The sequence below is a fragment of the Lactuca virosa genome, chromosome 9 (assembly GCF_052849685.1).
Source record: "Lactuca virosa cultivar CGN04683 chromosome 9, Lactuca_virosa_CGN04683_v6, whole genome shotgun sequence".
Taxonomy (NCBI): Eukaryota; Viridiplantae; Streptophyta; class Magnoliopsida; order Asterales; family Asteraceae; genus Lactuca; species Lactuca virosa.
Genome location: NC_136434.1, coordinates 294,485,225 through 294,512,642, shown reverse-complemented (window position 1 = coordinate 294,512,642; position 27,418 = coordinate 294,485,225). Strand labels below are relative to the sequence as shown.

Sequence of the window (27,418 nt, the reverse complement as noted above, 5' to 3'; positions counted from 1 at the left end):
TAGCATATGCATTTCGAAATTATCACATAAGAGCAGATCTAGATTATTACCTCTTGTAGAATGGCTTAAATCTCTTCTATCTTCTTTCTTTGGAGCTTAGCGTCACAAGTGTCACTCCTCTAATGGTTTACAAACACCAAGAGCAAGAGAATGACTTATGAGAAAGAGGAGGATCACCAAAAACATCCTTCCAAAAGATTTCACCACGTTTTTGGGGCCATAGGGGTCTTTATATAGTGAGGCTATTAGGGTTTTCAACTAGGAAACCATAATTTGACTGCTTAGGCCCTAAGCAGCCCATGGACTCCCTTTAGAACACCCCTTGGACGAATTCCTTATGGGCTTCCCATAGAATTCGTCCAACCTATGTTCCAAGGTGATCCATAGCCCAATTGCAATTATCTTATAATTACAATTCCAGTCCCCTAAGTTTAACTAATGTCTTTTAGTCACAAAACTAACTATCAATTAACTCTTGACTAATATTAATTAAACAATATGATTTCTCCTTTAATATATTATTCTTATAATATACTAATAAATCATAATTAATCCTCTTACTCCATAAATCATCCTATCAAGTTGCTTTGGTGAAGGCAACCCAAAAGGACCATGCACAACCGGGTCAAGTACAAACCAAATATAGTAACGGGCTTAGACACTAATCCAACACTATACACAAGTATCACGCTCTCTTACGGGAGACTCTGGTTATAATACATGACTTTAGTGTGTAAACAAGTAGGTAAGGTGAAGACGTGTCTCACAAAATTGTATTAACGGATTACGTATAGTGTAATGAAAACCATTTTTCTTGTAAATGTAACTATTACCCTTCCATAGTGTTTACATAGTGTAAAAATAATTATATATTTAAATAATTATTTCTTTGTCCTGAAAGGGTAAAATAGTGTGAGTGCCCCATAAACTATACCTATTATAGTTTATAAAAATTGTTTCGCTGAAATGATGAATCCTTTGTATGTACCATTATATATATATATATATATATATATATATATATATATATATATATATATATATATATATATATATATATGTATTGTGACAACCCGAAATTTCTATCTTGTACTTTCAGTCTAATCAATCAAAGACAAACTTGTTTCTACTATCTTTTAGCATTGTTTAGAGTCTGTTTGGGTGTTCTAAGTCTAGTGTATTCAAGAATCGGGTATTAGGAAGTATATACTTGAGTCCATTATGCCTTAATCAAACTCTTCATCCATTAAGAGGAGTTTACGGCCAACACATGGTTGGGCCGTAAACTCATGTTAGGGCCGTGAACTCATGCTATATGCATGAGTTTACACTATCTTTCATTCCTTTCTTCCATTTCTAGCCAAGAACACCCAATATTCTCTCTCAAGTATCATAAGATCTTCACTTTGATCTTCCAAAAATGTAAGAATTCTTTCACTTGAATTTTTGTTACATCTCTTTATCTAGTGATTCTACATGATTTCATCCATGAAATCATTCCATTTTGCTAGATTCTCAAGTGTTCTTCATTTCACCAAGAACACCAAGAACACATACTAGTGTTTTTGGATTTTAATCACCCAATCAAGCTTCTATATTGTAAGTACTCTCTCCTAAGCTTACTATAAACATGAAATACTTAAAGAGCCCTTAGGAATCATTCAATTATCAAGAACAAAGGGAGTTTACGGCCAAGGCAATCTCCCTTGGCCGTAAACCTATATAATGGAGCTTAAGTTGACTTTAAACACTTTTTATGGCTTCCAAAAACTTAAGTACCTTCCTTGGTGTAACACTTACTAGTTATACTACTTCAAAACATCAAGAACTCATGAACAAAAGGTGTTTACGGCCAAGGCAACCTTCTTGGGCCGTAAACCCTAATTAAGGGTGTAAATGAACCCTAAACTCCTTTCTAAGCTTTGGAACTAAGTATAGAACACCCCAAGGAAGAACATAGGACTTTAAAACACAAAATAGTGCAACATACTATGAGTTTACGGCCGTAAACTCATAGGGCCGTAAACTCTAGGCAGTAAACTCCTATTAGACTTAGCATGTTGGCCATAAACTCATTACAATGGCCATACACCCTTAGTATGCAATCATATGTGATTGTAGTACTTAAATCCTAGTGTTTCCTAGTCTAATAAAGTGTTAACTTTCATGATTAGTTGTTTAAACACTAATTATAAACATATATGTGTCATTATATGTTCAATAGGATCAGTGTGTGCTCAAGTCTTCACTTGACACTTAGCATCCTACACCAATCTTACATTTGAGTAACTTACAAAAGGTGAGTTCATACCCCCACATTTTCATAGTTTTTACTATTTTAAGGGGGGGGAATACAAGTATAACACAAAGAGATTGTGTTATAACAAATGATTTCAAATGAAATTCAATTATTCAAAACAAATGGTTTCAAACATCTTATCAAATCAAGTGGTTTTAAGTGGTTATTTCAAAAAGACATCAAGTTACCAAAATGGATTTTTAAATATGAAACTTCTTTTAAATGTTTTATAAACTTATATTTTCCCCAAAAATCATACTAGTATACATATATTTATATAAATAAGGTTTAAAAGACTTAGGACTGACAACCCACTTTGGTTCCTTTTCCTTGTTTGGATGTGGGATCACAAGTATCAGTTGTTTGTCCAAGTGTCATTTAAATTTTAGTTATATATATTTGTATATGTATACAAGTATAAAAGTTTATTCAATTAGATTCATTTATCATTTGTACATGTTGAGCAAAGGATCCCATACATGAATACTCGTTATCACCTCAGAAAGTACATATAAATTATAATAGGTATAATTTACACAGAACATTAATTCATGATACTAGTATACTAGAGTACATTGTTTTACAAAAACAAAGGTTTAATCCAAAACTAATCAAGTGTGTTCATTCATTCAAGTACATGTCAAGAATACTAATTAAAGGATATACTATCAATCATTTATTTCAAAATGATTGGATTTTCATAACAGTTATACATGTAACGTTATATGCTTTTATGAGTCAAGTAGTTCAGTTTGTTTAATTCATTTTAAACAATAAAGTAAAGTCCTGATATTATAACCAGAGTCTCCAGCAGGGGATCGAAACAATGTGTGTATAGATCTATATTTGGATTAACAACCCCGCACTCGGACTACTAGCTACAGTCAGGCATACACGTTTGTGAGTGACAATTGTTATCATCAACTTTCAGCGCATACATAGCGTTGGGTCAGGCCATCTAGTTAGTATGGTTATAATAACTCATTAAAAGATATTAACAATACGTTAGTGTATAATTACTAAACTTAAGTACACTTTCAAAGTACTAGTTTACAATATATAGTTTACAGTATACAGTTGACAAGATACAAGTTTACATAAAGATTACAAGTACAGAACATTGGTTTACAAACATAACAGTTTTATACATATACAACTACTTTTCATATACAACAGAAAATATAGGATTTTCTGGAAACAGTTTACATATTCAAGAAACAGAAAACACTCATACAAAACATAAATACTTATGCACTCACTCAACTTTATGTTGATACTCTCTTTTCAAATTACTTGTATTCTCAGGGAACCCGTAGACAGGTACACCCGAGCTTTTGAAGATGGAGCAGTTTATGTTTTGTCTTTAACTTTTGTACAACTTTTGATTTCAGTATACAATTTGAAAGACATGTAAATATTTATACTTTTTAATACAATGGTTGTTTGTACTATGATTCCTATATTACATGTGTTGTGATACTACAAATGAAGTCCTCTACCCCCGGACGTTTCCGCCGTCTGGTTTGGGGGTGTGACATATATATATATATATATATATATATATATATATATATATATATATATATATATATATATATATATATATATATATATATATAAGAATAAACTAGCGTATTTGTGATCGTTTTTCATGGCTTAGTGTTTTCGGCAAAACGTTGTATGTGAAAGTTCACAAATTTTGACGTAAAGCTATTTATGAGTTTACCACCTTTGTATAAACGGTAGGAAAATGTATTTAACCATTTCGTATTTTTAACACAAGTTTTCTTGTGTTTTACTTGTATTCCCCCCTAAAACATAGAAAATCTCGGAAAATGTAGGGGGTATGAACTCACCTCGAGTGTGTTCTTGGCTGGATAACGAAGTCATGGTGATGATCTTCAAGTTAGAATACTTGAAGGTGGTCGTATTCTATGAGTTTTTAACACACGATTATGTGTGTAAATTAGTTGAACTTAACATGACAGTGTTGTGTAAACACTAGAATTAACAAGGAAACTTACAACAGATTCTTAAAAATCAACTTGAAGAATTAGCTTCTTGGGGATGTTTGAACATTATTCTGGGAAAAGTGTATGAAGATTTGAAGATGTATGAAGTTGAACTCGTTTCTTTGAGAGAAAATGTAACAATTTTGAAGATGGAAGTGAGGATTGTGAGGAGTTTTCGGCCTATTAAATAGAAAGGCAGTGAGGGTGATGTGATGTTTGCCTTGGTTTGTGTAATATATCACATTACGAAAAGAATCCACCAATCAAGTTGCAACATCACCGAAATCACCATGCAATTTTGGCCAAGCACCACCGAAATCACATGTGATTTCGGCCTAATCACCACCGAAATCACATGGTGATCTCGGTTTAAGCACCAACCAAAATCACATGCGATTTCGGTCCAAGCACCAACCGAAGACACCATGATTTCGGTCCTAAACCACCTCAATGTCAAGGTTTTCGGTCCTAACTGAGAACCCTAAAAGCAAGGCATAAATTCATGCTTTATGTCCTAATTATTTGACTTTTGTTGACTTGTTTTACTTTTGTTGACCCAGAATAGTCAGTTGTCACATGTTTAGATTTAGAAAAATTAATTGGCTTGGAAAAATGTATAACAAATTTAAAAAAATTAATTAGATGGGGTGAATAACGACAATGAGCTTAACTTTTGCTTTTGGTTTTTCCCCTGTTTGTATTTCTTCTTGCATTAACTTTTCCAATTCTTCAAGCCTATTAGTTAGATTTAGATATGCCTACCAGTTTTAATTTTATAAACCTAACTAAAAATATCTAATGATGCACTTATAGGCAGTGTACCTAGTCAGTTTATAATATAGAAAAGTAAGTCGGATATCGAACTTAGGGAACAATATTTAGCTAATAAAATAACTACTAAAAATTAATCAAAAAACAATAACTGAAATTGGGGGGAGGGGGGGTATCTGATTTTTCAAGTTCAAACATGATCAATCTAATGCAAACCAACAGTGTTGTGTGAATTCTTGCTACAATCTTCTTCTCCTTCCAAGGGTTAATTTTCACAGCTTCTTATCCTAAAAGTCGACTAAAATCTCAAGGATACCTATCAAATCCTTTTTTAAATCGATCTAACAAAAGATATATATATATATATATATATATATATATATATATATATATATATATAGTTTCAATAAAACGCTCTTCACGTTGCGACCAATATGGTGTCACGGCGTGCGTTCAGTACATATCCGTATTCGACATGAAAACTTGCTACTCCGCTTATAAGGATCTTTTAGGACATCTCTCACGAGGTGAATAGTAATGGCTCACGTTGTGAGCTTCTATTTCACGTATAGTATCGAGATCTTTCCTGATGTCACGCCCAGTAATTTAGATCACCACGTCATGGGAAGTGTATTTGCATGATCTTCCCTTCTTTTGAGCTCCAATTTCATATCCAGCCCTCCAAGTATCCATCTTTTGTCATTTTCAGTCCTTTTTCTTCAAGAATGCCCTTTTTTTGCTGTGAAATACAATTTAACTCAATAATTACCAAATATCTTTGCATTTTACCAATATATAACTTAAAATGTTTTAAAACAATGCCTAAATATATGCATAAATAATGTAATATCAAAATACCCCACACTTGTCTTTTGCTAGACCTTAAGAAATACTTTATTTAATATATCACATATAACCATGCCCACCGACTATACAAGACAATCTAAATTGAACCTACTAACTATGTGTCACCTCAATGCATGTATTTGTGTGTAAAGCCGAAGTACCTGTAACATCCTGTTTCGAGAAGGTTTTTATTTAGGGATTATGGATAATAAATGGATCAAATAGAGGCCTTTGGTATTAAGAGAATAGGGTTTACAGCTAATTGGATGTGGATAATATTTGGTTATGTGTTCCAAGCTCTTGGTTTGTGTTTTGGAGTCAAAGTGTAAAATAGGAAAAATGATGTTGCAAACTTCTTTCATGAATTAGGGATTTTAGTTTGGTGTTTTTTAAGTCAAATGCAATTAGATAGAGTTTTGGGGATCTTAAATACCTTTTCGTGCATACAAAGAATGTCGAAAACGGAGTTGAAACGAAAAAGTTAAGATTGTTTGAAGTTGGAGTGAAATCGGGTGAAAACCTGTTCTCATGGGGTGAGAAGTAATTCTCAAGAAGTGAGAGTCCTCACGAGGTGAGAATATATTCTCACGACATGAGAACTGTGTAGCCCAAAGCCCATGAAAGTTCTATGGTTTTCAAGGTAGTTAAAGGTAAGGATTCATGTTTTAGGGTATTTTCTTAACCTTCGTCATATCTAGAACCTCTTGGGAGAAACCCTAACCTCCATTTTCAAGATTTGAGCCTCCCATCTCCTCTCTCATCTATTTTTGGAGTTTTATTTTTGGTGGTTTTGGAGCAATGTTTTAATGCAAGTTTGATCCTTGAAGCTTGTCAATTGAAGATCTCAACATTCATCTACCTTCTAGACCTTTGTAAGTTATAAAGTTCCATGTTTTATTGCATTTCATCTTTGGATCTAAGTGTATTTGGTGTTCTCGTCGATTTTAACGAGTTTTAACTGAGAGTTTGGAATAAAGTTTGCAACTTTATTACTCTCCAAGGTCCCAAGAACAATGCATGTTTTAGATCTGGACTCCAACACCTTTTCATAAGTTTAGAATGTTTTCTTGGACCTCTTGGACTAGGAAAGTTTTGATCTTCTGCCTTCCCGTTCAACTATGCAAGTTATCTCGGTCATTTAGGTCATTTTGGGGTATTAAAGCTTAGATCTTGAAAGCTTGAGGCATTATTATGGATAAAGTTAGATACTTTATCCATTCATACATCATGTTTATTCAGATCTTATGGTTGGAGACTTAGACTTAATGGATTTAGCTGAGAAAGGTGCATTATTGGTTCCTTTGAGACTTAAAGGTTAGATTTTGGTCGTTTGGAGCATCCTAATTGATAAAGTTAGAAACTTTATCCATTATGAAGCTACTTAAGAACTATATATGAGGTTATTGGACTTGGTCTAAACAGATTAAGCACTTAATGAGGATTTTGGCCTTCTGACCAGAATTCACGACGTGACATAGGATGAGTAACGACGTGGTGGAGCCCAAAATCGCGATTGTTTTGTCGTTTCATTCTCACGACGTGATGTTGACTTTGACAAAGTTGACCGATGACTTTTTGACCAGTTTGACTTTTGGGAAAACTTGGGTACAATTGAGTACTTGACTAAGGATTGGTCTTGATATGGTTTTAGGAAGTTTGGGTTGACTGTTCTGATGGTGAGGTAGTTTTTGGGCTTCTGTTGAGTAGCTCAGGTGAGTCTCCTCACTATACTTGCATGTGTGGTAGTATATACATGCTGACCAGCTGGTTCTTATTTGTTGTTACTGTAATATGTGTTACTATGTGTACTGAGACTTCGGGTAGTCTCCAGAGTTGCTGATAACCCACATGACATGTTGCTTTCCCACTAAGACTTCGCGTAGTCTTTAGGGTTGATGATAACCCACAGGGCATGTTGTTTTCCCACTGAAACTTCGAGTAGTCTCTAGGGTTGCTAATAACTCATAGCTGTTATTTTTGTTGTGTTGTATGTGATATTTGGGGTATGCACTAAACTTTGTGCTTATGTTTATGGATTAATTATTTTGCAGGTACATATTGGCTTGCGAAGGCATCACCGTATACACACATCAACAAATGACGATTTGAGATTCTGCATTATCTTCTTATTAACTATAATTTCAAAATAATGGTTTATGAATAAATGGTTGTAACTTTATTATGAATGGATGTTATATTAATCTAAAAATGAAAAAAATAGCCCACGGTTTTTGGAATGTTTCAAGTTGGTATCGAAGCCCTGCTTTGAAGGATTTGTATGAACACTCGTGGTATTCTAAACTCAAACTATGGAACTGAGAATTTTACTAAACATTTTTCAAAAAGGTTAAAATTGAAAATTTGTACATAGTCTGTACAAAAGAAATAAAAGCTACAGTTTTAAAATTTAAAGATATAAAATGAAAATGTAATAAAAGTGTAAGGGTGAAAGTTGTAACTTAAAAAAGTTAGAAAATGTAAATTATATAAAAGAACGGATGAATTGATACCCATTTATAATACACCTTTTTTTCCAAATGGGTGTGGGACCGTCTGTTGTGCCCATAAATAGGCCACACTCCCCTTGACAAAGTCACAGAATACTAAATTCCCTTAGGACTTCTCCACGCTTTCAATTTGACCAGAATCTTTTCATTTCCTGATATCCTCACAGTGTCAACATGGGTTCCGTCCACGAAGAGGCCAATTTGGTCGAGAAAGTGTGTGAGATTTATGACAAAATCTCCATGCTTGAAACGCTCAAACCCTCTAAAGACGTCGACAGTCTCTTCAGCCAGCTCGTCCTCACATGCATTCCACCATCTTCTATCAACATAGCCACTCTTCCAGAAAATATTCAGGAAACAAGGTCTAAGCTCATTAGACTTTGTGGTGAGGCTGAGGGCCATTTAGAGGCCCATTTCTCTACTCTTTTAGCCACTTTCCCTAACCCTCTTCACCATCTCAACGCCTTCCCTTACTATTCAAACTACATCAAGCTTAGTCGTCTTGAATTTGACATCCTCAACCGACACTACTCCACAGAACCCGGTGTCGTACCGAAGAGTGTTGCTTTTGTGGGATCTGGCCCTTTACCTCTCACCTCGATTATCTTAGCTTCTAATCATTTAACGAACACATGTTTTCATAACTATGACATTGATCATGCAGCGAATTCCATGGCCTCTAGCCTGGTTTCGCCTGATCCTGATTTGTCTGAACGGATGTTCTTCCACTCAACTAATATAATGGAGGTGAAGGAGGAATTGAAGGACTATGATGTGGTTTTCTTGGCTGCACTAGTGGGGATGGATATCAATGAAAAGGTTAAAGTGATCCAACATCTGGCTAAGTACATGGCGCCTGGAACCATCTTGATGCTGAGGAGTGCTCATGGTGCTCGTGCTTTTCTTTACCCCGTTGTGGAACCAGAAGATCTTCAAGGGTTTGAGGTTTTGTCAATCTTCCATCCTCATGATGAAGTAATTAACTCGGTTGTGATCGCACGTAAGTATCCAGCACCAATGGAAGTCGATCATAATCATCATCAAGAGTTGGGGATTGGATCATTCATGCCTTCTAGTTGCAAGTACTGTGATTTCCAAGCTTTTAACAATCCGCTCAACCAGATGAACATAATTGAGGAATTGGCATTGGACGAGTAGAGCAACTCTCTCTCTCTCTCTCTCTCTCTCTCTCTCTACAAAAAATCACTTTATAATTTCCCAAATCAGATTGGTATGTTGTTAGCTAGATCAACATGCATACATATGTATAGCATGTGTTGCTTTTGGGTTTGAGTCAGTTTTCTGTGAACTCCAACATTGGAGAAATAAAGAACCTTAAAATTATGTTATTAATGTCAATGTTTTGGGTCCGTGGTTTAGTTTCTTCTGCTTTGATAACTGTTTATACATTTCGATTTTGCACATTTATTACAAATTATAGCACGAGGTTCTTATCAAAGCTTGCGAAGGGATTGGATACTCCATAGTCCATTAGGCCATACAAAACTATTTTTTCTTAGTTTAACGAAAGAGAAATCGATATGAATTCATTGCTTTTGATTATTGTTGGATAATACTATATTATTGAATAACTTAAAAATGAAGTCATTAATAAAACATCATCTGTTATAAATCTTGCTCTTTAATTAGTGGACATTCTATCTCAAAAAAAGAAAAACCAACTTTTAGTTTTCCAACAAGCATCTATAGAATAGCTGTCAGCATATAGCGTGGAAATCGACAGAAATATATACGATAGTAGACGTAGATGAAATACAGCCAAAGGATACAAATAGTTTAGAACAATATTAGTTCAACGCAAAATAGAATTGATAGATCAACTTAATCAACCACCAATAAATTATCAAAGCATAAAATAAATAAAAGAGACATGGAATTAGGAAAAACTAGGCTAGAAGAAGCAGCAAACGAATCCACTATAAACTCAAAGTGTTCATAGAATTTGAGAAAAATAATATTACAATAAGGTTTAGGACAAATAACAGAAAAGTCTCAATTTTTACATGCATAGTTGTTAAACTTATTTTTTTTCTTTGGTTGGTCAAAATCATAAGTTTTCTGATAATCTACCATTTTTAACCTATTATAGTCATTCATGATGTTTTTTTTAAATGAAAGGTTTTCAGAAAATTTATAGTTTTTACCTAAAAAATAGCATTTTTCTCCAACCAAGTGTGTAAAACTTGCGACTTTTTTGGTATTTTATACAAAAAAATATGTTTTCTAAAATATATGTATAAGAATAAGATTTTTATATATAATATGGACTTTTATATATAACTACAATACGTATAAATAAAATACATACAAAAGACAATTTATATATTAAATACGATGTTATACATACACAAGCACATAAAAATACATTGTTAATAAATAAAAAACATTTTTTACATATAAAAATAAGTAAAATACCTATTTTATTCATATAAAGTAGACAAAAATAAATAATTAGTTACTGTGGTTTGCAAAATATCTCACTTTGAGAACTTTCAAGGAAAACGTCACGCTATAGATCCTTGTGATTTGCAAAATTACATGAAATGTTCTCTTCTCGTTAAATCTAACTTTTCAGCTGTTAGATTTTAATGAAAAATATTATTTTACACTTGTACCAAATTTGAAATATACTACAAATCTCAATGACCATTTCTGTAATTTTGTAAATTTGAAATTATATATATATATATATATATATATATATATATATATATATATATATATATATATATATATATATATATATATATATATATATATATATATATAATTTCAACAATTTGATAACTTCTTGGGCTTTTAACCTACACTTCATCAAAGGGGAAACCCTACAAAAATTGATAACGATATTAATTACGGAGCATCCAAGTAAAAAATATGAACCGTAACGATATAAAATTTAAAAAAAAAAAAAAAGAAACATTAACACTTCAATTCACAAATAAAAAAAAGTTAAAAAAAACAGTTGCAACATGGTTTCTCAAATTTAAGTTTATTTTCTAGAAACAAAATAAAAAAATCCATAAATAACTAAAATTATAAAATAAAAACAGAAAACAAAATGTCAAAAAAAAAAAGTTATCAAATTGTTGATATTATATATATATATATATATATATATATATATATATATATATATATATATATATATATATAGACAAAATTGCAAAAATGGTCCCTGTGGTTTGTCAATTTCTGTAGGTAAGGTCCAAAAAAAAGTTTATTACCAAAAATGGTCTCTAATTGATGGTTTTGTTGTAGTTTTGGTCTCTACCTCGTTAAGTTTAACAGGATGGTTGTTAACTTTTGGCAAATGACGAATTTACCCCTAGGAATATTTCTGCAGTTTTATCTTTTTACCAAACTACAAGGACCAATTATGCAATTTTTCTTTTTCATTTTATTGAATTATTAAATAATTGAATTACTTTTTTCTTTTTAACTTTTTCTATTGTATTATTTTTTTATTGGATTATTATATATTAATAAATATTATTTTTAATATATTATAATTATATAATAATAAATATTACTTTTTTTATTATTAATTTTTTTTAATTATTTTTTTTTTAATTTCTTCTTTATTGTATTAATTCTTTTTTGTTTGATTATTATATATTAATAAATATTATTTTTAACATATAATATTTATCTATTAGTAAGTGTTACTTTATTGGATTATTAAATTCATTTAATTAATTTTTTTTTAATTTTTTATTTCGTTATATCTTTTGACTGGATTATTATATATTAATAAATATTATGTTTAATATATTATATTTATATATTAATAAATATTACTTTTTTATTATTAATTTTTTTAATTGATTTTTTTAATTTCTTCTTTATTGCATTAATTCTTTATTATTGGATTATTATATATTAACAAATATTATTTTTAGCATATAATATTTATCTATTAGTAAGTGTTACTTTATTGGATTATTAATTTTATTTAATTACTTTTTTTTAATTTTTTATTGCATTAATTCTTTTTATTGGATTATTAATTTAAATTTATTATTTTTATTTATAATAAATAATATTTTTTTAATTGTTTTTATTTTTTTTATTTCTTTTTTTAATGTTTCAAATAAAACTACCAAAAAATCTCATCCACCCCACATTCTCTAATTTATTTTAAATATTTGGAAGATAACATATTTTGGACAACACCACCACCATCACTCAGTCACAACAAACCACTATCGGGCCGTCTCCAACCTTGTTACTATATATAAAAATATATAAGTTCAGTAATTATTCACGAAGTGAGATCATCGTGTGTATTTTAGTTTTTGTGTATTCACATATATCTAAATTTGTTATATATTTCAATAAACTTATGATTTTGACATATATAATTTCCCTAAAAATATTTCTACATGAATTACCAAATCTGAGTATTCGCTACTCGGCGGTCCACCGAACGAGTACCGAATAACAAGTTCTACAAGTTTTTCACCACCTGTAGTGGCTATGGTGGTTTGAAAACCCTCGATCTAACATTGTCGTCATCGATGGTCGTATCTGTAATGAACAAGGTTGTAAAAATCTCCCACGTGTAGCTCGGCGGTCGACTGGAGTCAAGGGATTAATCGGTTTGGCAGAGATTAATCGGAGGATTAATCGGGGACCATAAATTACTAATAAAACTATTTCACAACTTAATATATCCAAAGAAAAAATAGTATTTGAAAATTTAAAATTTTTAAATTTTTAAATTTTGAAATATTTGGTATAATATTTGAAAATTTGAATATTTAAAAATTTAAAATTTGAAGTTTTGAAAATTTTGGTGTAATAATTGAAATTTTGAATTTTTGAATTTTTTAAAATCTTCCCGCCAAGGACCGCCTAGCCTGAGTTTGACCGATATTGACCAATTCTCGCCAAGCACCCCTAATCGTAATCAGTTACAGACCGCCTAGCGCCTAGGCGCCGTGCAGGCGGCCGCCTAGGCCAATATTTACAACACTAGTAATGAATGGTCGGCTGGAGGAAGTATGTTTTATGAGGTTTATTTCACATTGTGTGGATAGTCAACTGGTGTAGTTTTTGTCGAGAATGGCCGACTGTAATCGATGATCGATGATTTCCAGCGAGATGATACGACGACGCAAGGTGGTAAAATGCAACGAATGGAGGAGCTGACCCGGAGTGTTTGGTATTTTTATTTAAAACAATAAAGAAAGAAATTAAAATAAAATAAAAATAATTAAATAAATATTATTTATTATAAATAAAATAATAAATTTAAATTAATAATCCAATAAAGTAACACTTACTAATATATAAATATTATATGCTAAAATAATATTTCTTAATATATAATAATCCAATAAAAAAGAATTAATACAATAAAGAAGAAATTAAAAAAAATCAATTATAAAAATAATAATAATAAAAGTAATATTTATTAATATATAAATATAATATATTAAAAATAAAATTTATTAATATATAATAATCCAATCAAAAGAATTAACGAAATAAAAAAAAATTAAGAAAAATTAATTAAATGAATTTGATAATCCAAAAAAGTAACATTTACTAATAGATAAATATTATATGTTAAAAACAATATTTATTAATATATAATAATCCAATAAAAAAGAATTAATGCAATAAAGAAGAAATTCAAAAACAATTAATAAAAAATTAATAATCAACAAAGTAATATTTATTAATATATAAATATAATATATTAAAAATAATATTTATTAATATATAATAATCCAATAAAAAAATAATACAATAAGAAAAAAGTAATTAAAATAATTAATATATAATAATTCAATAAAATGAAAAAGAAAAATTACATAATTGGTCCTTGTAGTTTGGTAAAAAGATAAAACTGTAGAAATGGTCCCAGGGGTAAACCCATCATTTGCCAAAAGTTAACAGCCATGTTGTTAAAATTAACGAGGTTGGGACCAAAACCGCAACAAAATCATCAAATAGGGACCACTTTTGCTAATAAACTTTTTTTTGGACCTTACCCACAAAAATTGACAAACCGCACGGACTATTTTTGCAATTTTGTCATATATATAAACTTTAAATTTACAAAATTACAAAAATTGTCCTTGAGGTTTGTAGTATATTGCAAATTTAGTTTAAAGGTAAAATAGTCTTTTTCATTAAAATCTAACAGCTAAAAAAGTTAGACTTAACCGAAGGAGGACCTTTCATCTAATTTTGCAAACCACAAGGACCAATGGCGTGACGTTTTCTTAAAAGTCCTCAAAGTGAGAAATTTTACAAACCATAGGGACTAATTATGAAATTTGTCTAAAAAGTATAAAGAATACATATTTTATACTTTTATTATGATATCTATATGTATAAAAATAAATAAGTTTTATTTTTAGATATATGAATATAATTTATGTATATAAATCCGTTTGATAAAGGAATGACAAATACCAAAACAATCACAAGTTTTACACATTTGGTTGGAAAAATCACTAACTTTTTCTATAGGAAAAAACTATAAGTTTTCAGAAAACCTTTTCTTTTCAGAAAAAAATAGTAACGGCCGGTTGATGGTCGGATAATAGGTTAAAAATGAATGGTCATCCGAAAAGTTATGGTTTTTACCAACCAAAAAGAATTTATGAATTTTTCCAACTACACATGTAAAACTTGGGACTTTTTTTGTATTTTCTCTAAGGTTTAATGATAATTTGGTGAATAGGGTTAGAACCCTCATTATTTGAGTTTGGACTGTACTTGACCCAAAAACATTGGTGTTTATTGTCAAGCAATCGAGGTGCAAGATTAAGGTCATTGATCTCGTAAAACTCAGGACCAATATTTGTGTTTGTGAAATAGCTTTATGCCCAATAGGCATTATAGAATGATATTGCTAGATAATATATGATCTAAGAAGGTTTACACTAACAACAAATTGATTATAAGAACTTGTTTCTTTATAAATACTTATATATATGTAACACCCGTTTATTCATTAAATAAATAAATAAAATAATGAACGAATAGTAGCCCTAAAATAAATAATTATAAACCAAAGGATGGTCTCGAGGGGCTAATTGTCATAAATTTAGAAGTTGAGGGCTGAAGGGTAAATTCTGGACCTTAATTGAAAAGAATTTGTCAAGCAAGGGGCGGTTTTGTAACTTCTGGATTAGTTTCGTAAAGATTTTAGAAGATAGGGGCTGTTTAGTAAATCCAGACTTATTATGAAAGAAATTTATGGATTCAGGGTTTGAATGGTAAATATTGGCCTTGCTTTGAAAGAAAATGTGAAGGGAGGGACTGTTATTGTCAATATGGCAAACATTTAGATGGAGCGGGTATTTAAGGGTTCAAAACCCTAACCCTATCGACCATTCTTATGCAGCCGTCACCCTCCAACCTTATATCTCCATCTAGCCGCCACCATTCACCTCTTCAATCGCCGGCGCCGCTGCTACCTTCGACCACCAATGCCGGGAGCAAGAACCGGTATCACGAACCACCGAGCCGCCGCTGTAGCCGCCGCTGCTTCCTTGCACAGTCATTGACGAAGCCAAAACAGACGATCTCCTCCACTCCGCTCCACCTCTCTTCTTCTTCTTATGCCTTCTGCCGCCAGTCGCACGCACGCCTCACGATAGTCGTCGGCATTTCTCGGACGTCGTGCCGCTGCTGTTCTCGTGGAAGACCAACCGTCGCCGGATGTTAATTTGTTGCGGCAGGCAGCCTCCCCGGTCATTGTCGTCGCCGCTGCCACTCCGTCGAAGACCAAAATTCGCCGCCTGCCACCGTGAGCTGGTGGCTGAGTTCGAGGACTCGTGAAGCTGAATTGTTTTTGCGTGTGTTTCCATTATTAGTGTGGTGTTATTTGGCCGGAACTCTCGAGAAGAGCCACCACCACCACCGTGAGGTGGTGGCTGCCACCATGTGCCACCTTGGGTGTGTGTGTGTATGTAGTTAGAATGTGTTTATTTTTGGGTTAAGAAGTTGTAAGGTGTAATTAGAAAAAAGTATAATGAAAAGAAATTGAAAACCACCAGCTTAGGGTGGTGGCTGCCGCCTCCTGCCGCCACCGGTCGCCGTGTCAGGTGGCGGTGTGCTTGCCTTGTTGAGTTCGATTCGTTTAGGGTGCTTGAAACCCTAATGGGCCTTGTAAGCCCTAATGGACCCTAATTGACCCAAATACAACCCTAATGGGCCTAATGATATTCTAGTGGGCCTAATAGGCCCAATAAAGCCCTAATTGACCTAGAAGCCCAACAAATGGATAAATGGGATAATAGTTAGATTGGAAAAACCCTAATGCCAATAAAACCCTAATTTGGGGAACTAATCGGGACAAACGGGAATTATTTAATAACTTGAGATATTAAATAATAATCATTAGCAAAGATTAATCTAAGCAATATTGGACTTAATGGATTAAGTCCTTAGTGGATTAAGTCCTTAATGGGTTAAGTAGGAAACTTAACCCTAATCATCACTTTATGTGAAACCCTAATTTCACTTGGGCCTTAAGTTGGGCCTTTCTTTTGGGCATTGATGATTGGGTTACTAATGGGCCATCCAAAGTCAAGCAATTGGACTAGGATAATTTAATGGGCCTAGGGTAAGGCCCATGTAAGGGGTTTGGGCCCAATTTGGAAAATTGGGCCATAGATGGGCCATAGTTTGGGCCTTAATGATTATATGATGTTGGGCCTTAGAATAAGACCATGTATAGGCCTGGGCCCAATTTGGAAAATTGGGCCATGTGTTGGGCTTTGATTCCTAGTTGACTTTGGGCCTATGGATTGGGCCTTGGGCTTGCATAAAGCCAAGCTTGGGGTAATGTAGTAATTATCCAAAGAATGCACTCATGGTTATGTAGTGGAACCCAATTATTAATTGGGTGTTATTTTTGTGATTGACAGTTCGGGAATCTATCATCCAGCAGCTGGGGTTGAGTCTGCGGGACTTCAGCAGTGTGAGGTGAGTTACCTTTCAGTAGGAGTGGGTCTACGGCCACAATGCCGGCCCACTAGTAGGAGTTGTTTGTTAGATGATTGTCTTTGTGATAATTATCTGGTGTGTTGTTATCTGATATGCTTTATGTGATAGGATGCTATGACATATGTGTTAGTAGTGGTAGGGGTGATATAGCCCCTAGTTACCGGTTGAAAGATACCGAAGGGGTAGATAGTACCCAGGCATGCCTAGCAGTATGATTATGATATGTTATTATGTGATAGTGGTAGGGGGTGAAATAGTCTCCGGTTACAGGTTGAAAGATAACGAAGGCAGTTACCGGTTGAAAGATACCGAAGGGGTAGACAGAACCCATGCATGATATGTTATAATGTGATCAGTATGCTTATGATATGTTATTATGTGATAGTGGTAGGGGTGAAATGGTCCCCGTTTACCGGTTGAAAGATACCGAAGGGGAGGTTAGCTCCCGGTTACCGGTTGAAAGATACCGAAGGGGAGGTTAGCTCCCGGTTACCGGTTGAAGATACCGAAGTGGAGGTTAGTTCCCGGTTACCGGTTGAAAGACACCGAAGGGGAGCCCAGCTCCCAGTTATGCCAGACAGATACCGGTTGAAAGATACTGAGGGATAGACATTTTGTGGTATGTGGTATGATGGGGGAACTCACTAAGCTTCGTGCTTACGGTTTGCAGTTTTGGTTTCAGGTACTCGTTTTCAAAGGAAAGGAGCGAACTTCATCGCAGCGCATCACACTATGTTTTCTGCACATGAGATCTTTGGGATTACACTCTGATATGGTTTTATGATAATATGTTTTGATTATTGACACTTTGGTTTTGACATGAGATATTAATATGAATGTTTTTATACTGTTGGTTTTATATAATAACTGAATTAAAACGAAATTTTTGGTCTTGGATTTTGGGATGTTACAATATAAGAACCTGTTTCTTTATAAATACTTATATATATATATATATATATATATATATATATATATATATATATATATATATATATATACTATTTATAAGGATTTGATCCTTGATAAATATTATATTTCTTGTAATTAGTTGGAAAATATTTATATTGTGAAAATAATATTTTTCCGAGTAAAGTATCAAATAAATAAACACTTGGAATTATAATTAGTTTTTATATAAACTAAATAATTTAGTTTTTTATAAAAGCATGAGATAATTTTTATAAAAATTAGGAAGATGTTAGATACTCCTCCTTCCCTTTTCTTTGCTAAACCTTAACCACTAGAGGGTGGTGAGGATGGGATGTGTTTCTTGTTTTAGCTTCTCAAAGGACATGCAACCATTCCTCTTTGACTTTGCACATTAGATAGTAAGGTCCTAGATGATTTGGGAGTATCATTCTATGAAAAGATATGGAGTATATAGAGCTAGGTTTCCTTGTTGATCTTTCTAGTGTACGTCACGAAAATATGATCTCACTTGTTTTTTTTCTTCCATTTTAGTTCTTAATGGGCTAAGTGCATATGATATGAAGATGATGCTTTTACACTCTCTTTAAGTTAATACATGTTATTAACTTAAAGGTTGTACCACTTTCTTTTCCTTTAGTTGTGTTATAATCTTTCCCAGCTTTGCAAAATAAACATTATTGGTTAAAATGGTTTTAGTTTATTCAAATATTGTAGCAACCCAAAAATCATGACCAAAAATTTCATTTTTAATTATTAATAAAACCATAGTTATCAAACCATTCCATCAAAACACGAGCCAAAGTATTTCAAAACATTATTATCAGAGTTTCCAAATCAAAACATCAGAGTAAACATCCCAGGCTAGACATAATGGTGTGTGCAATGCAGTCATTCCGAGCCCTTCTCTCCACCACTAGAAGTACCTGAAACCAAAAACTGAAAACCGTAAGCACGAATCTTAGTGAGTTCCCCATACTACCACATACCATACGCATAATCACATATACTAGGCCCCCGCTCCTTCATCGGGCCCCGCCCAACATCAGACAGTGGCCGGCATCAGGCCCCTCCTGGCATCGAGCCCCGCTCGGTATACAGATCTGTTTCACCCAATACCCGCCTGTCACTAGGCCCTGCCCGCTACACACATACAAACAATATCATATAATCATGCTAGCACATAAAGAATCATACACAATACTACAAATTCCAGGCATAAGGCCTCGCCTATCACGGGCCCCGCCCCTAGTCTGTTAATGATGAGATATGGAACCCCGTCCACACTCAGCTACTGATGAGATACGGGACCCCGCCCACACACACCTCCCTACCAGGTACATACAAGTATCACAAAGACAACTAGTATAACTAAACATGCATATATTCATCAGGTACCACCCGACATCGAACCGTAGTCCGGAAATATACATATAAACATTCCTCGGGCCCCGGCTGACATCGGACCATAATCCGGAAACATACAGTATAGACACATGCAAGAATCACGAAGACATCAAGCATACCAACATTCCTCGGGCACCGCCTGACATCGGATCGTAATCCGGAAACACATAACATAAATACGGGCCAACATTTGTGCCTTCGACCCGTTGATACAGGAGGAAACTCACCTCGCAAAGCTGAATCTCACGGATAAACCTCTAGCTGCTAGTTGACTGATCCCCGAACTGCTGATCTCTCGACTCCCGAGCTACTGATCATCATACAAATTAGATAAGTCTGGGATTCTCATAACTTAACCACAAGTCCTCACTGGGGTAAAAGACCATTCTACCCCTCACATACTCTTATCCCAAAATGAACTCTACCTAAAGGTTGGCCTGTCACACCCCCAAACCTGAACGGCGGAAACATTTGTGGGCGGAGGACATCATGTATAGTATCATAACAATTGAATAGTAAAGAAAGTACACACCACCATAATATATATTTGAAAAGTTTACATGATTGTTGTATTACATGTTTCAAAAGTCAAATACAATATGATGTTCCAAAAGATGTTGCTAACGCCAGAGCATTAGTCCCCAAAAGTAGTTGCTAACCTGGTGTTTAGCGATTCCCTGAGAATACAAGTTATTTCAAAGAAAAAGTGTCAATAATTAAGTTGGTAAGTTCATAAGTAGTTATTTGTGTAAATGTATGCCATTCGAAAGTTCACGTTTATTTTCCAGAAAATTCGATATTTTCTTATAAAATGAGTTATGAATCACTGTTTGTATGAAATGAATGTATTGAACCAGGAAAATCCTATATTTTCCTATAAGTGAGAAGCAGTATTAAATGCCCAAGACTGTAACTTGTAAGTAAATATGTCATGCTTGAAATGATGATGTATAGTTTTATTAGCGAACAAAACTATAGGAAGCTTGTATTTTCACGTAAAAATAACTGTAATATTACTTTTCCCGTAAAAACATAATACCATAATAATTGTCTATCCTGTGAGTTTTCATAACCGTACTATGATGGATTTGCCTGTAGCGACGTTCTTCAGGCGTCGAAATGTTATGACACTTGTCACCCTTAACCTGCCTGTCCGACTGTAGCTAACAACCAGGGTGCGGGATCATCAGTCTCGTATAGATCTATACACACTTATCACGTTCTCCGGACAGCGTCTCTCGTTATAAAACAGGGTTTTCTTGTATACCTTGATAGGTACGATGAAGACGAATGACTCACATATTCTCAATTAAGTCATGTATTTTTGAAATGAATGTGCTTATGTCCGAAATGATTACCCTTTTTACTATGTTGATAAAGGCATAACAATGATTTGTATTTTCTTATATATAAGTAATGTTATAGTTGAAATGGTTACCCTTGTCAAGATGTATTATGCAAACATATAAATAAAGCATATTTTTATTTACAAACATACTTCATCCCGAGAGGGTAAAATGGTATCGTAAGATGTTTTGCATGCTAACATTTTCGTATGATAGTTATAACAACAGCAGTGAATTTATAGTAAAAGATTGATGTTTTCACACGATTTAAACCGTGTGTTTACTTGTATTCCCCCCCTAAAAGTGTTTAAAAAGCATTTAAAAGTGTAGTGATAGGGGTATGAACTCACTTGGTAAAAGTGACAGTTTGAAGAAGACGATGTTTACTCGGGCAACACTTCGACTGGAAAGAAGCAAGTTTCTCGGGAACTTTGGGACTTCGGGCTTACTTCAGGGCTTGGACACGTAAGCGGGGCGTCGGGGTAGGAGAGATGACAGAATTGAGCAGCCAAAACTGAAGCAAGTTTCTCAGGATGCTTAACACAGAGTAAAAGTAGGAGAGATGACAGAATTGAGCAGCCAAAACTGAAGCCCTCAGTTTCTATTTATAAGGTGCATTTTTTAGTTCACGTCGTGAACATGAAGTTGTTCATGTCGTGACTTTGGTTCTTATCCCTTCTGTAGACTCGACGTCTGATAGCCCGACTCTGGCACACATCAATCGCTATTTCACGTCGTGAGCTTCTGGCTCACGTCGTGAGTTTTCTGACAGTGTGGGGTTTCGTGTCCCGAACTTTAGAAATTCATATCTCTCGCATACGAGTTTCGATTTTGACGTTCTTTATATCCACACACAGGTGAGATTATGTTCTACAACTTTCGTTTAGACTCCGTCGGCTAATTTTGACTTTATTTTTCATATTATATTTTTAACAGGTCGGGAGTGGAAAAGTCCGTTAAAAATCCATAACTTCTTCATTTGATGTCTGTTTTCGTCTGTCTTTTTACCGTTGTACTACTATTGTTGAGATCTTCGATTTTCGTTAATGTTGCATCGGCTAGAAGTCGCTCGATATCTATTTCGAGTTTTTAGTTGTCTACTGCTATATCCGAAACTTAGAAAAATCATAACTTCCTCATACGAAGTCAGATTTGGACATTCTTTTTATGTACGTTTACGGTTTAGTGATATCTACAACTTTCATTTGGATACCCAAGGCTAAAAAGTATTTTATTGAAATTTCGCATTTTATGCTTAACAGTGTTTTACAGGTTTTGTTGCGGGTCTTCGATTGGTCATAACTCCTTCGTTATAACTCGGATTTTAGTGTACTTTATATATTTGAAAACCTTGTTACGATATCTAGCACTTAGTATATCCAAATTGAGATTTTTGCATATTTCATTTTTTACGCTATTTTTACTATCTCAAAAGTAGGTTACAATATTTAACTTTAGGTCATTACATTGACTTAAAATATCCGGTTGTTACATCATCCCCCCGTTAGAGGGAATTTCGTCCCGAAATTATTTACAAAGTAAGTTTCTATGGACTAGGTAAGAGATGCAGGTACTTTTGTTGTATCCGATCTTCTCGCTCCCAAGTGAATTCAGGTCCCGCTTAGCATTCCAGCGAACCTTCACTATTGGTATGCGACTTTGCTTTATTCGTTTGATTTCCCTATCCATGATTTCGACGGGTTCTTCCACAAAGTTAAGATTCTCGTTCAATTCGATCTCCTCAACTGGAATTACAAGAGTTTCATCAGGTAGACACTTCTTTAGATTAGACACGTGAAACACAGGATGTACGTTGTTAAGTTCGAGTGGTAGTTGGAGTCTATAAGCTACTGGACCAATCCTTACAATAACTTCAAAGGGTCCAATGTACCTTGGGTTTAGTTTTCCACGCTTCCCAAAGCGTATCATGCCCTTCCAGGGAGAGACCTTTAGTAGGACACGGTCACCAACCTGAAATTCCAAGGGTTTTTGTCTCTTGTCGGCGTAGCTCTTTTGTCTATCTCTTGAGGCTTTCAGTTGTTCACGGATTTGAACGATCTTCTCAGTCGTCTCTCTAATGATTTCCGGACCAGTGAGAGTGCTATCAGGGACTATGCCTCTCGCCAACTGCGTCTCGCCGACTTCCACCCAGCACAGAGGTGATCTGCACTTGCGGCCGTAAAGGGCTTTAAATGGAGCAGTCTTGATGCTAATGTGATAACTGTTGTTATATGAGAATTCAACTAATGGTAAGTGGATATCCCACGCTTTACCAAAGTCTATTACACAAGCACGTAACATGTCTTCTAGGGTTTGTATAGTTCTCTCACTCTGTCAGTCAGTTTGTGGGTGATAGGTTGTACTCATATCTAGCCTAGTTTCCATGGACTTCTGTAGTGATTTCCAAAATCGTGAAGTGAATCGGCTGTCTCTATCCGAGATGATAGATATCGGCACTCCATGAAGTCGCACAATTTCCCGAATGTAATTCCTTGTCAGTTTTTCCATCTTATCGGTCTCCTTGATTTCCAAGAAGTGGGCAGACTTGGTTAACCTGTCGACGATCTCCCAAAAGGTATCGTGACCACCTTGCGTCTTGGGTAGTTTGGTTATGAAATCCATGGTAATCTGCTCCCACTTCCACTCAGGTATTTCGGGCTGCTGGTGTAGACCTGAGGGTTTTTGATGTTCTACCTTGATCTTGGCACAAGTTAAACACTTGCCAACGTAGGTAGAAATATATGCTTTCATGTTTGGCCACCAATAGAGTTGTTTGAGATCCAAATACATCTTATCTGAACCTGGGTGTTTGGAGTATCGAGTCTTGTGTGCCTCATTCATGACCACCTCTCTGAATCCACCAAATTTCGGTGTCCAGATTCGATTCATGAGATAGCAAACTCCGTCACTGTTGATTTCAAGATTCTTGTCCATTCCTCTAAGTGCTTCACCTGTCACGTTTTCTGGTTTCAAGGCTTCTAGTTGGGCTTCCTTGATTTGCGTTGACATGTGTGAATGGATTGTCATGGTTAGCGCTTTCACTCTTTGACCAGAGTACTCCTTTCGACTTAGGGCATCCGCCACTACATTGACTTTACCCGGATGATAACGAATTTCACATTCGTAGTCATTGAGTAGTTCGACCCAACGTCGTTGTCTCATGTTTAGATCCTTCTGGTCGAATATGTGTTGAAGACTCTTGTGGTCCGTGAAGATGGTGCACTTTGTTCCGTATAGGTAGTGCCTCCAAATCTTCAGGGTGAACACTACTGCTCCAAGCTCTAGGTCATGAGTGGTGTAGTTGACCTCGTGTGTTTTTAGTTGTCGTGAGGTGTAAGCAATAACCTTTCCTCGTTGCATCAGCACACAACCCAGCCCTTGATTGGACGCATCGCAGTATACTACAAAGTCTTCTGTCCCCTCTGGAAGAGACAAAATGGGTGCGCTGCATAGGGCTTGCTTCAGAGTTTAAAATTCAGCATCTTGCTTTTCTCCCCAGTTGAAAGCTACACCTTTCTGAGTCAGGGTGGTAAGGGGTTTTGCGATGCTGGAGAAGTTTTGTATGAATCTGCGGTAATAGCCAGCAAGGCCTAGAAATTGGCGAATTTCGGTTGGCGTCTTCGGTGCTGACCAATTCTTGATTGCCTTGATTTTGGAAGGGTCCACGTGGATTCCCTCTTTGCTGACCACGTGACCTAGGAAGTCTACTTTCCTAATCCAAAACTCGCACTTCGAGAACTTTGCGTAAAGCTTCTCTGCTCGTAGTGTCTCCAAGACTTGTCTCAGGTGCTGACCATGTTCTTCTTTACTCCTTGAATAAATGAGTATGTCATCTATGAACACAATCACAAATTTGTCCAGGAACGAACGACATACCCGATTCATTAAGTCCATGAACACGGCGGGTGCATTCGTTAGTCCGAAAGGCATCACAACAAATTCGTAGTGACCGTATCTTGCTCGGAAAGCCGTCTTAGGAATATCACTTTCCAGGACTCGTAGCTGGTGATATCCTGATCTCAAATCAATCTTTAAAAAGTAATTTGCCCCTTGGAGTTGATAAAACAGATCGTCTATTTGTGGCAGGGGATACCGGTTCTTAATGGTGAGTTTGTTTAGCTCTCGGTAGTCGATGCACATTCTGAACGATCCGTCTTTCTTCTTCACGAACAGCACTGGTGCTCCCTAATGTGAGAAGCTTGGTCTGATGAATCCTTTGCTGAGCAGTTCGTTCAGTTAACTGTATAATTCTTGCATCTCTGCTGGGGCTAAACGATACGGTGCTTTGGCTACAGGGGTGGCTCCAGGAATCAACTCGATTCTGAATTCGACTTGTCTTGCAGGAGGTACTCCTGGAAGATATTTGGGAAAGACATCGGGAAAATCACAGACGTCAGGAAAGCTCTTGATGTCTTCTACTCCTCGCTTCATATCTACGACATGTGCCAAGAACGCATGGCTATCCTTGCGTAAATATTTTTGAGCTTTGACGCAGGAGATGATACGAAGAGTGGTACTAGGTTTATCGCCATAAATAACGACGGTTTCGCCATTTGGCAGATTAAGGTGAATGGCCTTTTCGTAACATAAAATGTCCGCACGATGAGAACTCAGCCAGTCCATGCCTATGATAACGTCGAAACTTTTTATTGAAACCGACATGAGGTTCATTGGAAAAGAATTATTGTTTAGTGCGAGGGTACAGTTTAAGTATATTTCTTTAGCGCCTTCTGTCTTTCCGTTAGCCATTTCTACTATGAATGTTTCGCTTAATGACTGGGGTGTTTGTTTGAGTAGATTTTTAAAATTATGGCTCACGAAACTCCTCTCCGCTCCACTATCAAATAGAATGCATGCATAAGAGTTATCGAGTAGAAACGTACACGTAACCACCGTGGGATCAGCAATGGCTTCCTCTTGGCCCATTGCAAATACTCTGCCCCTCCACCAGCATTCATGTTGTTTGCTTTCGGACAGTCCCTTCGGAAGTGCCCCGTTGCTCCACACTCGTAACAAGTGCGGCCTACTCCGACATTTGTGGCTGGATCGGATGGTTGGGTCAGTTCCTTGCAGAAGCGGACATCGTGTCCCTTCCTGTTGCACCTAGTGCAATGCATTTCACGGCAGGTTCCGTGATGATGGAAGTTGCATCTATTGCACTTCGGCAGGTTGCCGATGTATGGGTTTGTTGGTGCTGGGGTGGTCGGGACAGTAACAGCGTGGGCTGTCACTATTTGCTATTTCTTAGGGTTTTCCTGTGTGGTTTGCCCCTTTCTCTTGTTCCAGGGTTTCCTTCGGTCCTCTATCTCCTTCGGTGGTTCAGAAGCAGTGGTAATAGTACCCTGTTTAACACCATGATCAATCAATCGTTGAGCCAAGCGCTTCGCGCTGTCAAACGTGATTGGGTTAGAAGCCATGACATGCCCTTGAATCTGGGGTGACAATCCCCAAATGTACCTTTCCACCTTCTTCGGTTCCAGGTTTACCATACCTGGGCATAAGGCTGAAAAATCATTGAACCTGGTCGTGTAAGTGGCTAGGCCTGATCTAGTCATCCTTAGGTTCCAAAACTCCTACTCTAACTTTTGGATTTCGCCCCTCGGGAAGTATTCTTCCAGCATAAAGATTTTTAGATCTTCCCAACTCAAGGCATTAGCAACTGGGAGAGATAGGGCATTAGTGTTCCGTTTTTTCGGATGTTTTTCCGTTAAAGAGAACTGCAAGAATGAGAGGGCAGATATGATAGAGCTACACTCTCAGACCGCTTTCGCATCGCCCTTCCACCAGGTGAGGGCTCGATCAGAGAAAGTGAAAGCAGCGAACTTGACTTTGCTTGTTTCCGGGCATGCACAGATCTCGAAGACCCTTTCGGTCTTCTCGAACCATTGCATAAGTGCAATGACTCCTCCTACCCCATTGAAAGTATTTGGCTTCGCATTTGAAAATTCTTTGTATGTGCATTCCCTGGTATGACCATGGCCAATGCCATGATTCAAGTAGTTGGTACTACTTCCAGCCCCGCCAGCGCCATTAGTGTTTATTTGTGTAAGAGCAGCTGTTACTGCTGCAGTGATAGCAGCCTGTACCATGACGGGATCATATTGTAGAGGTGGTGGTGGTGGTGTTGCATTGTTGACGCGTCTGCCAGATCTGCGAGGAGGCATCTTGCTGCCAAAGAATTAACAATGAAAGACAATAAGTCTTTGAGGATTGAAAGTCGAGTGTTCAAAAGTTAACTATTTTAGATTCTTCATGTATTAAGATTCGACTTAAACAGTGATTTTCGTTCGATTCATAATAGTAGTT

The 27,418-nt window shown here is 35.5% G+C and overlaps 1 protein-coding gene across 1 annotated transcript; it reads left to right on the top strand.

Moving 5' to 3' along the window:
• Positions 1-8,520: 8,520 nt before the first annotated feature.
• LOC145135624 (nicotianamine synthase-like) lies at positions 8,521-9,805 on the top strand. Its single transcript, XM_079069877.1, has one exon. The coding sequence runs from the start codon at positions 8,610-8,612 to the stop codon at positions 9,591-9,593; it is 984 nt and encodes a 327-aa protein (XP_078926003.1). The 5' UTR covers positions 8,521-8,609; the 3' UTR covers positions 9,594-9,805.
• Positions 9,806-27,418: the final 17,613 nt, after the last annotated feature.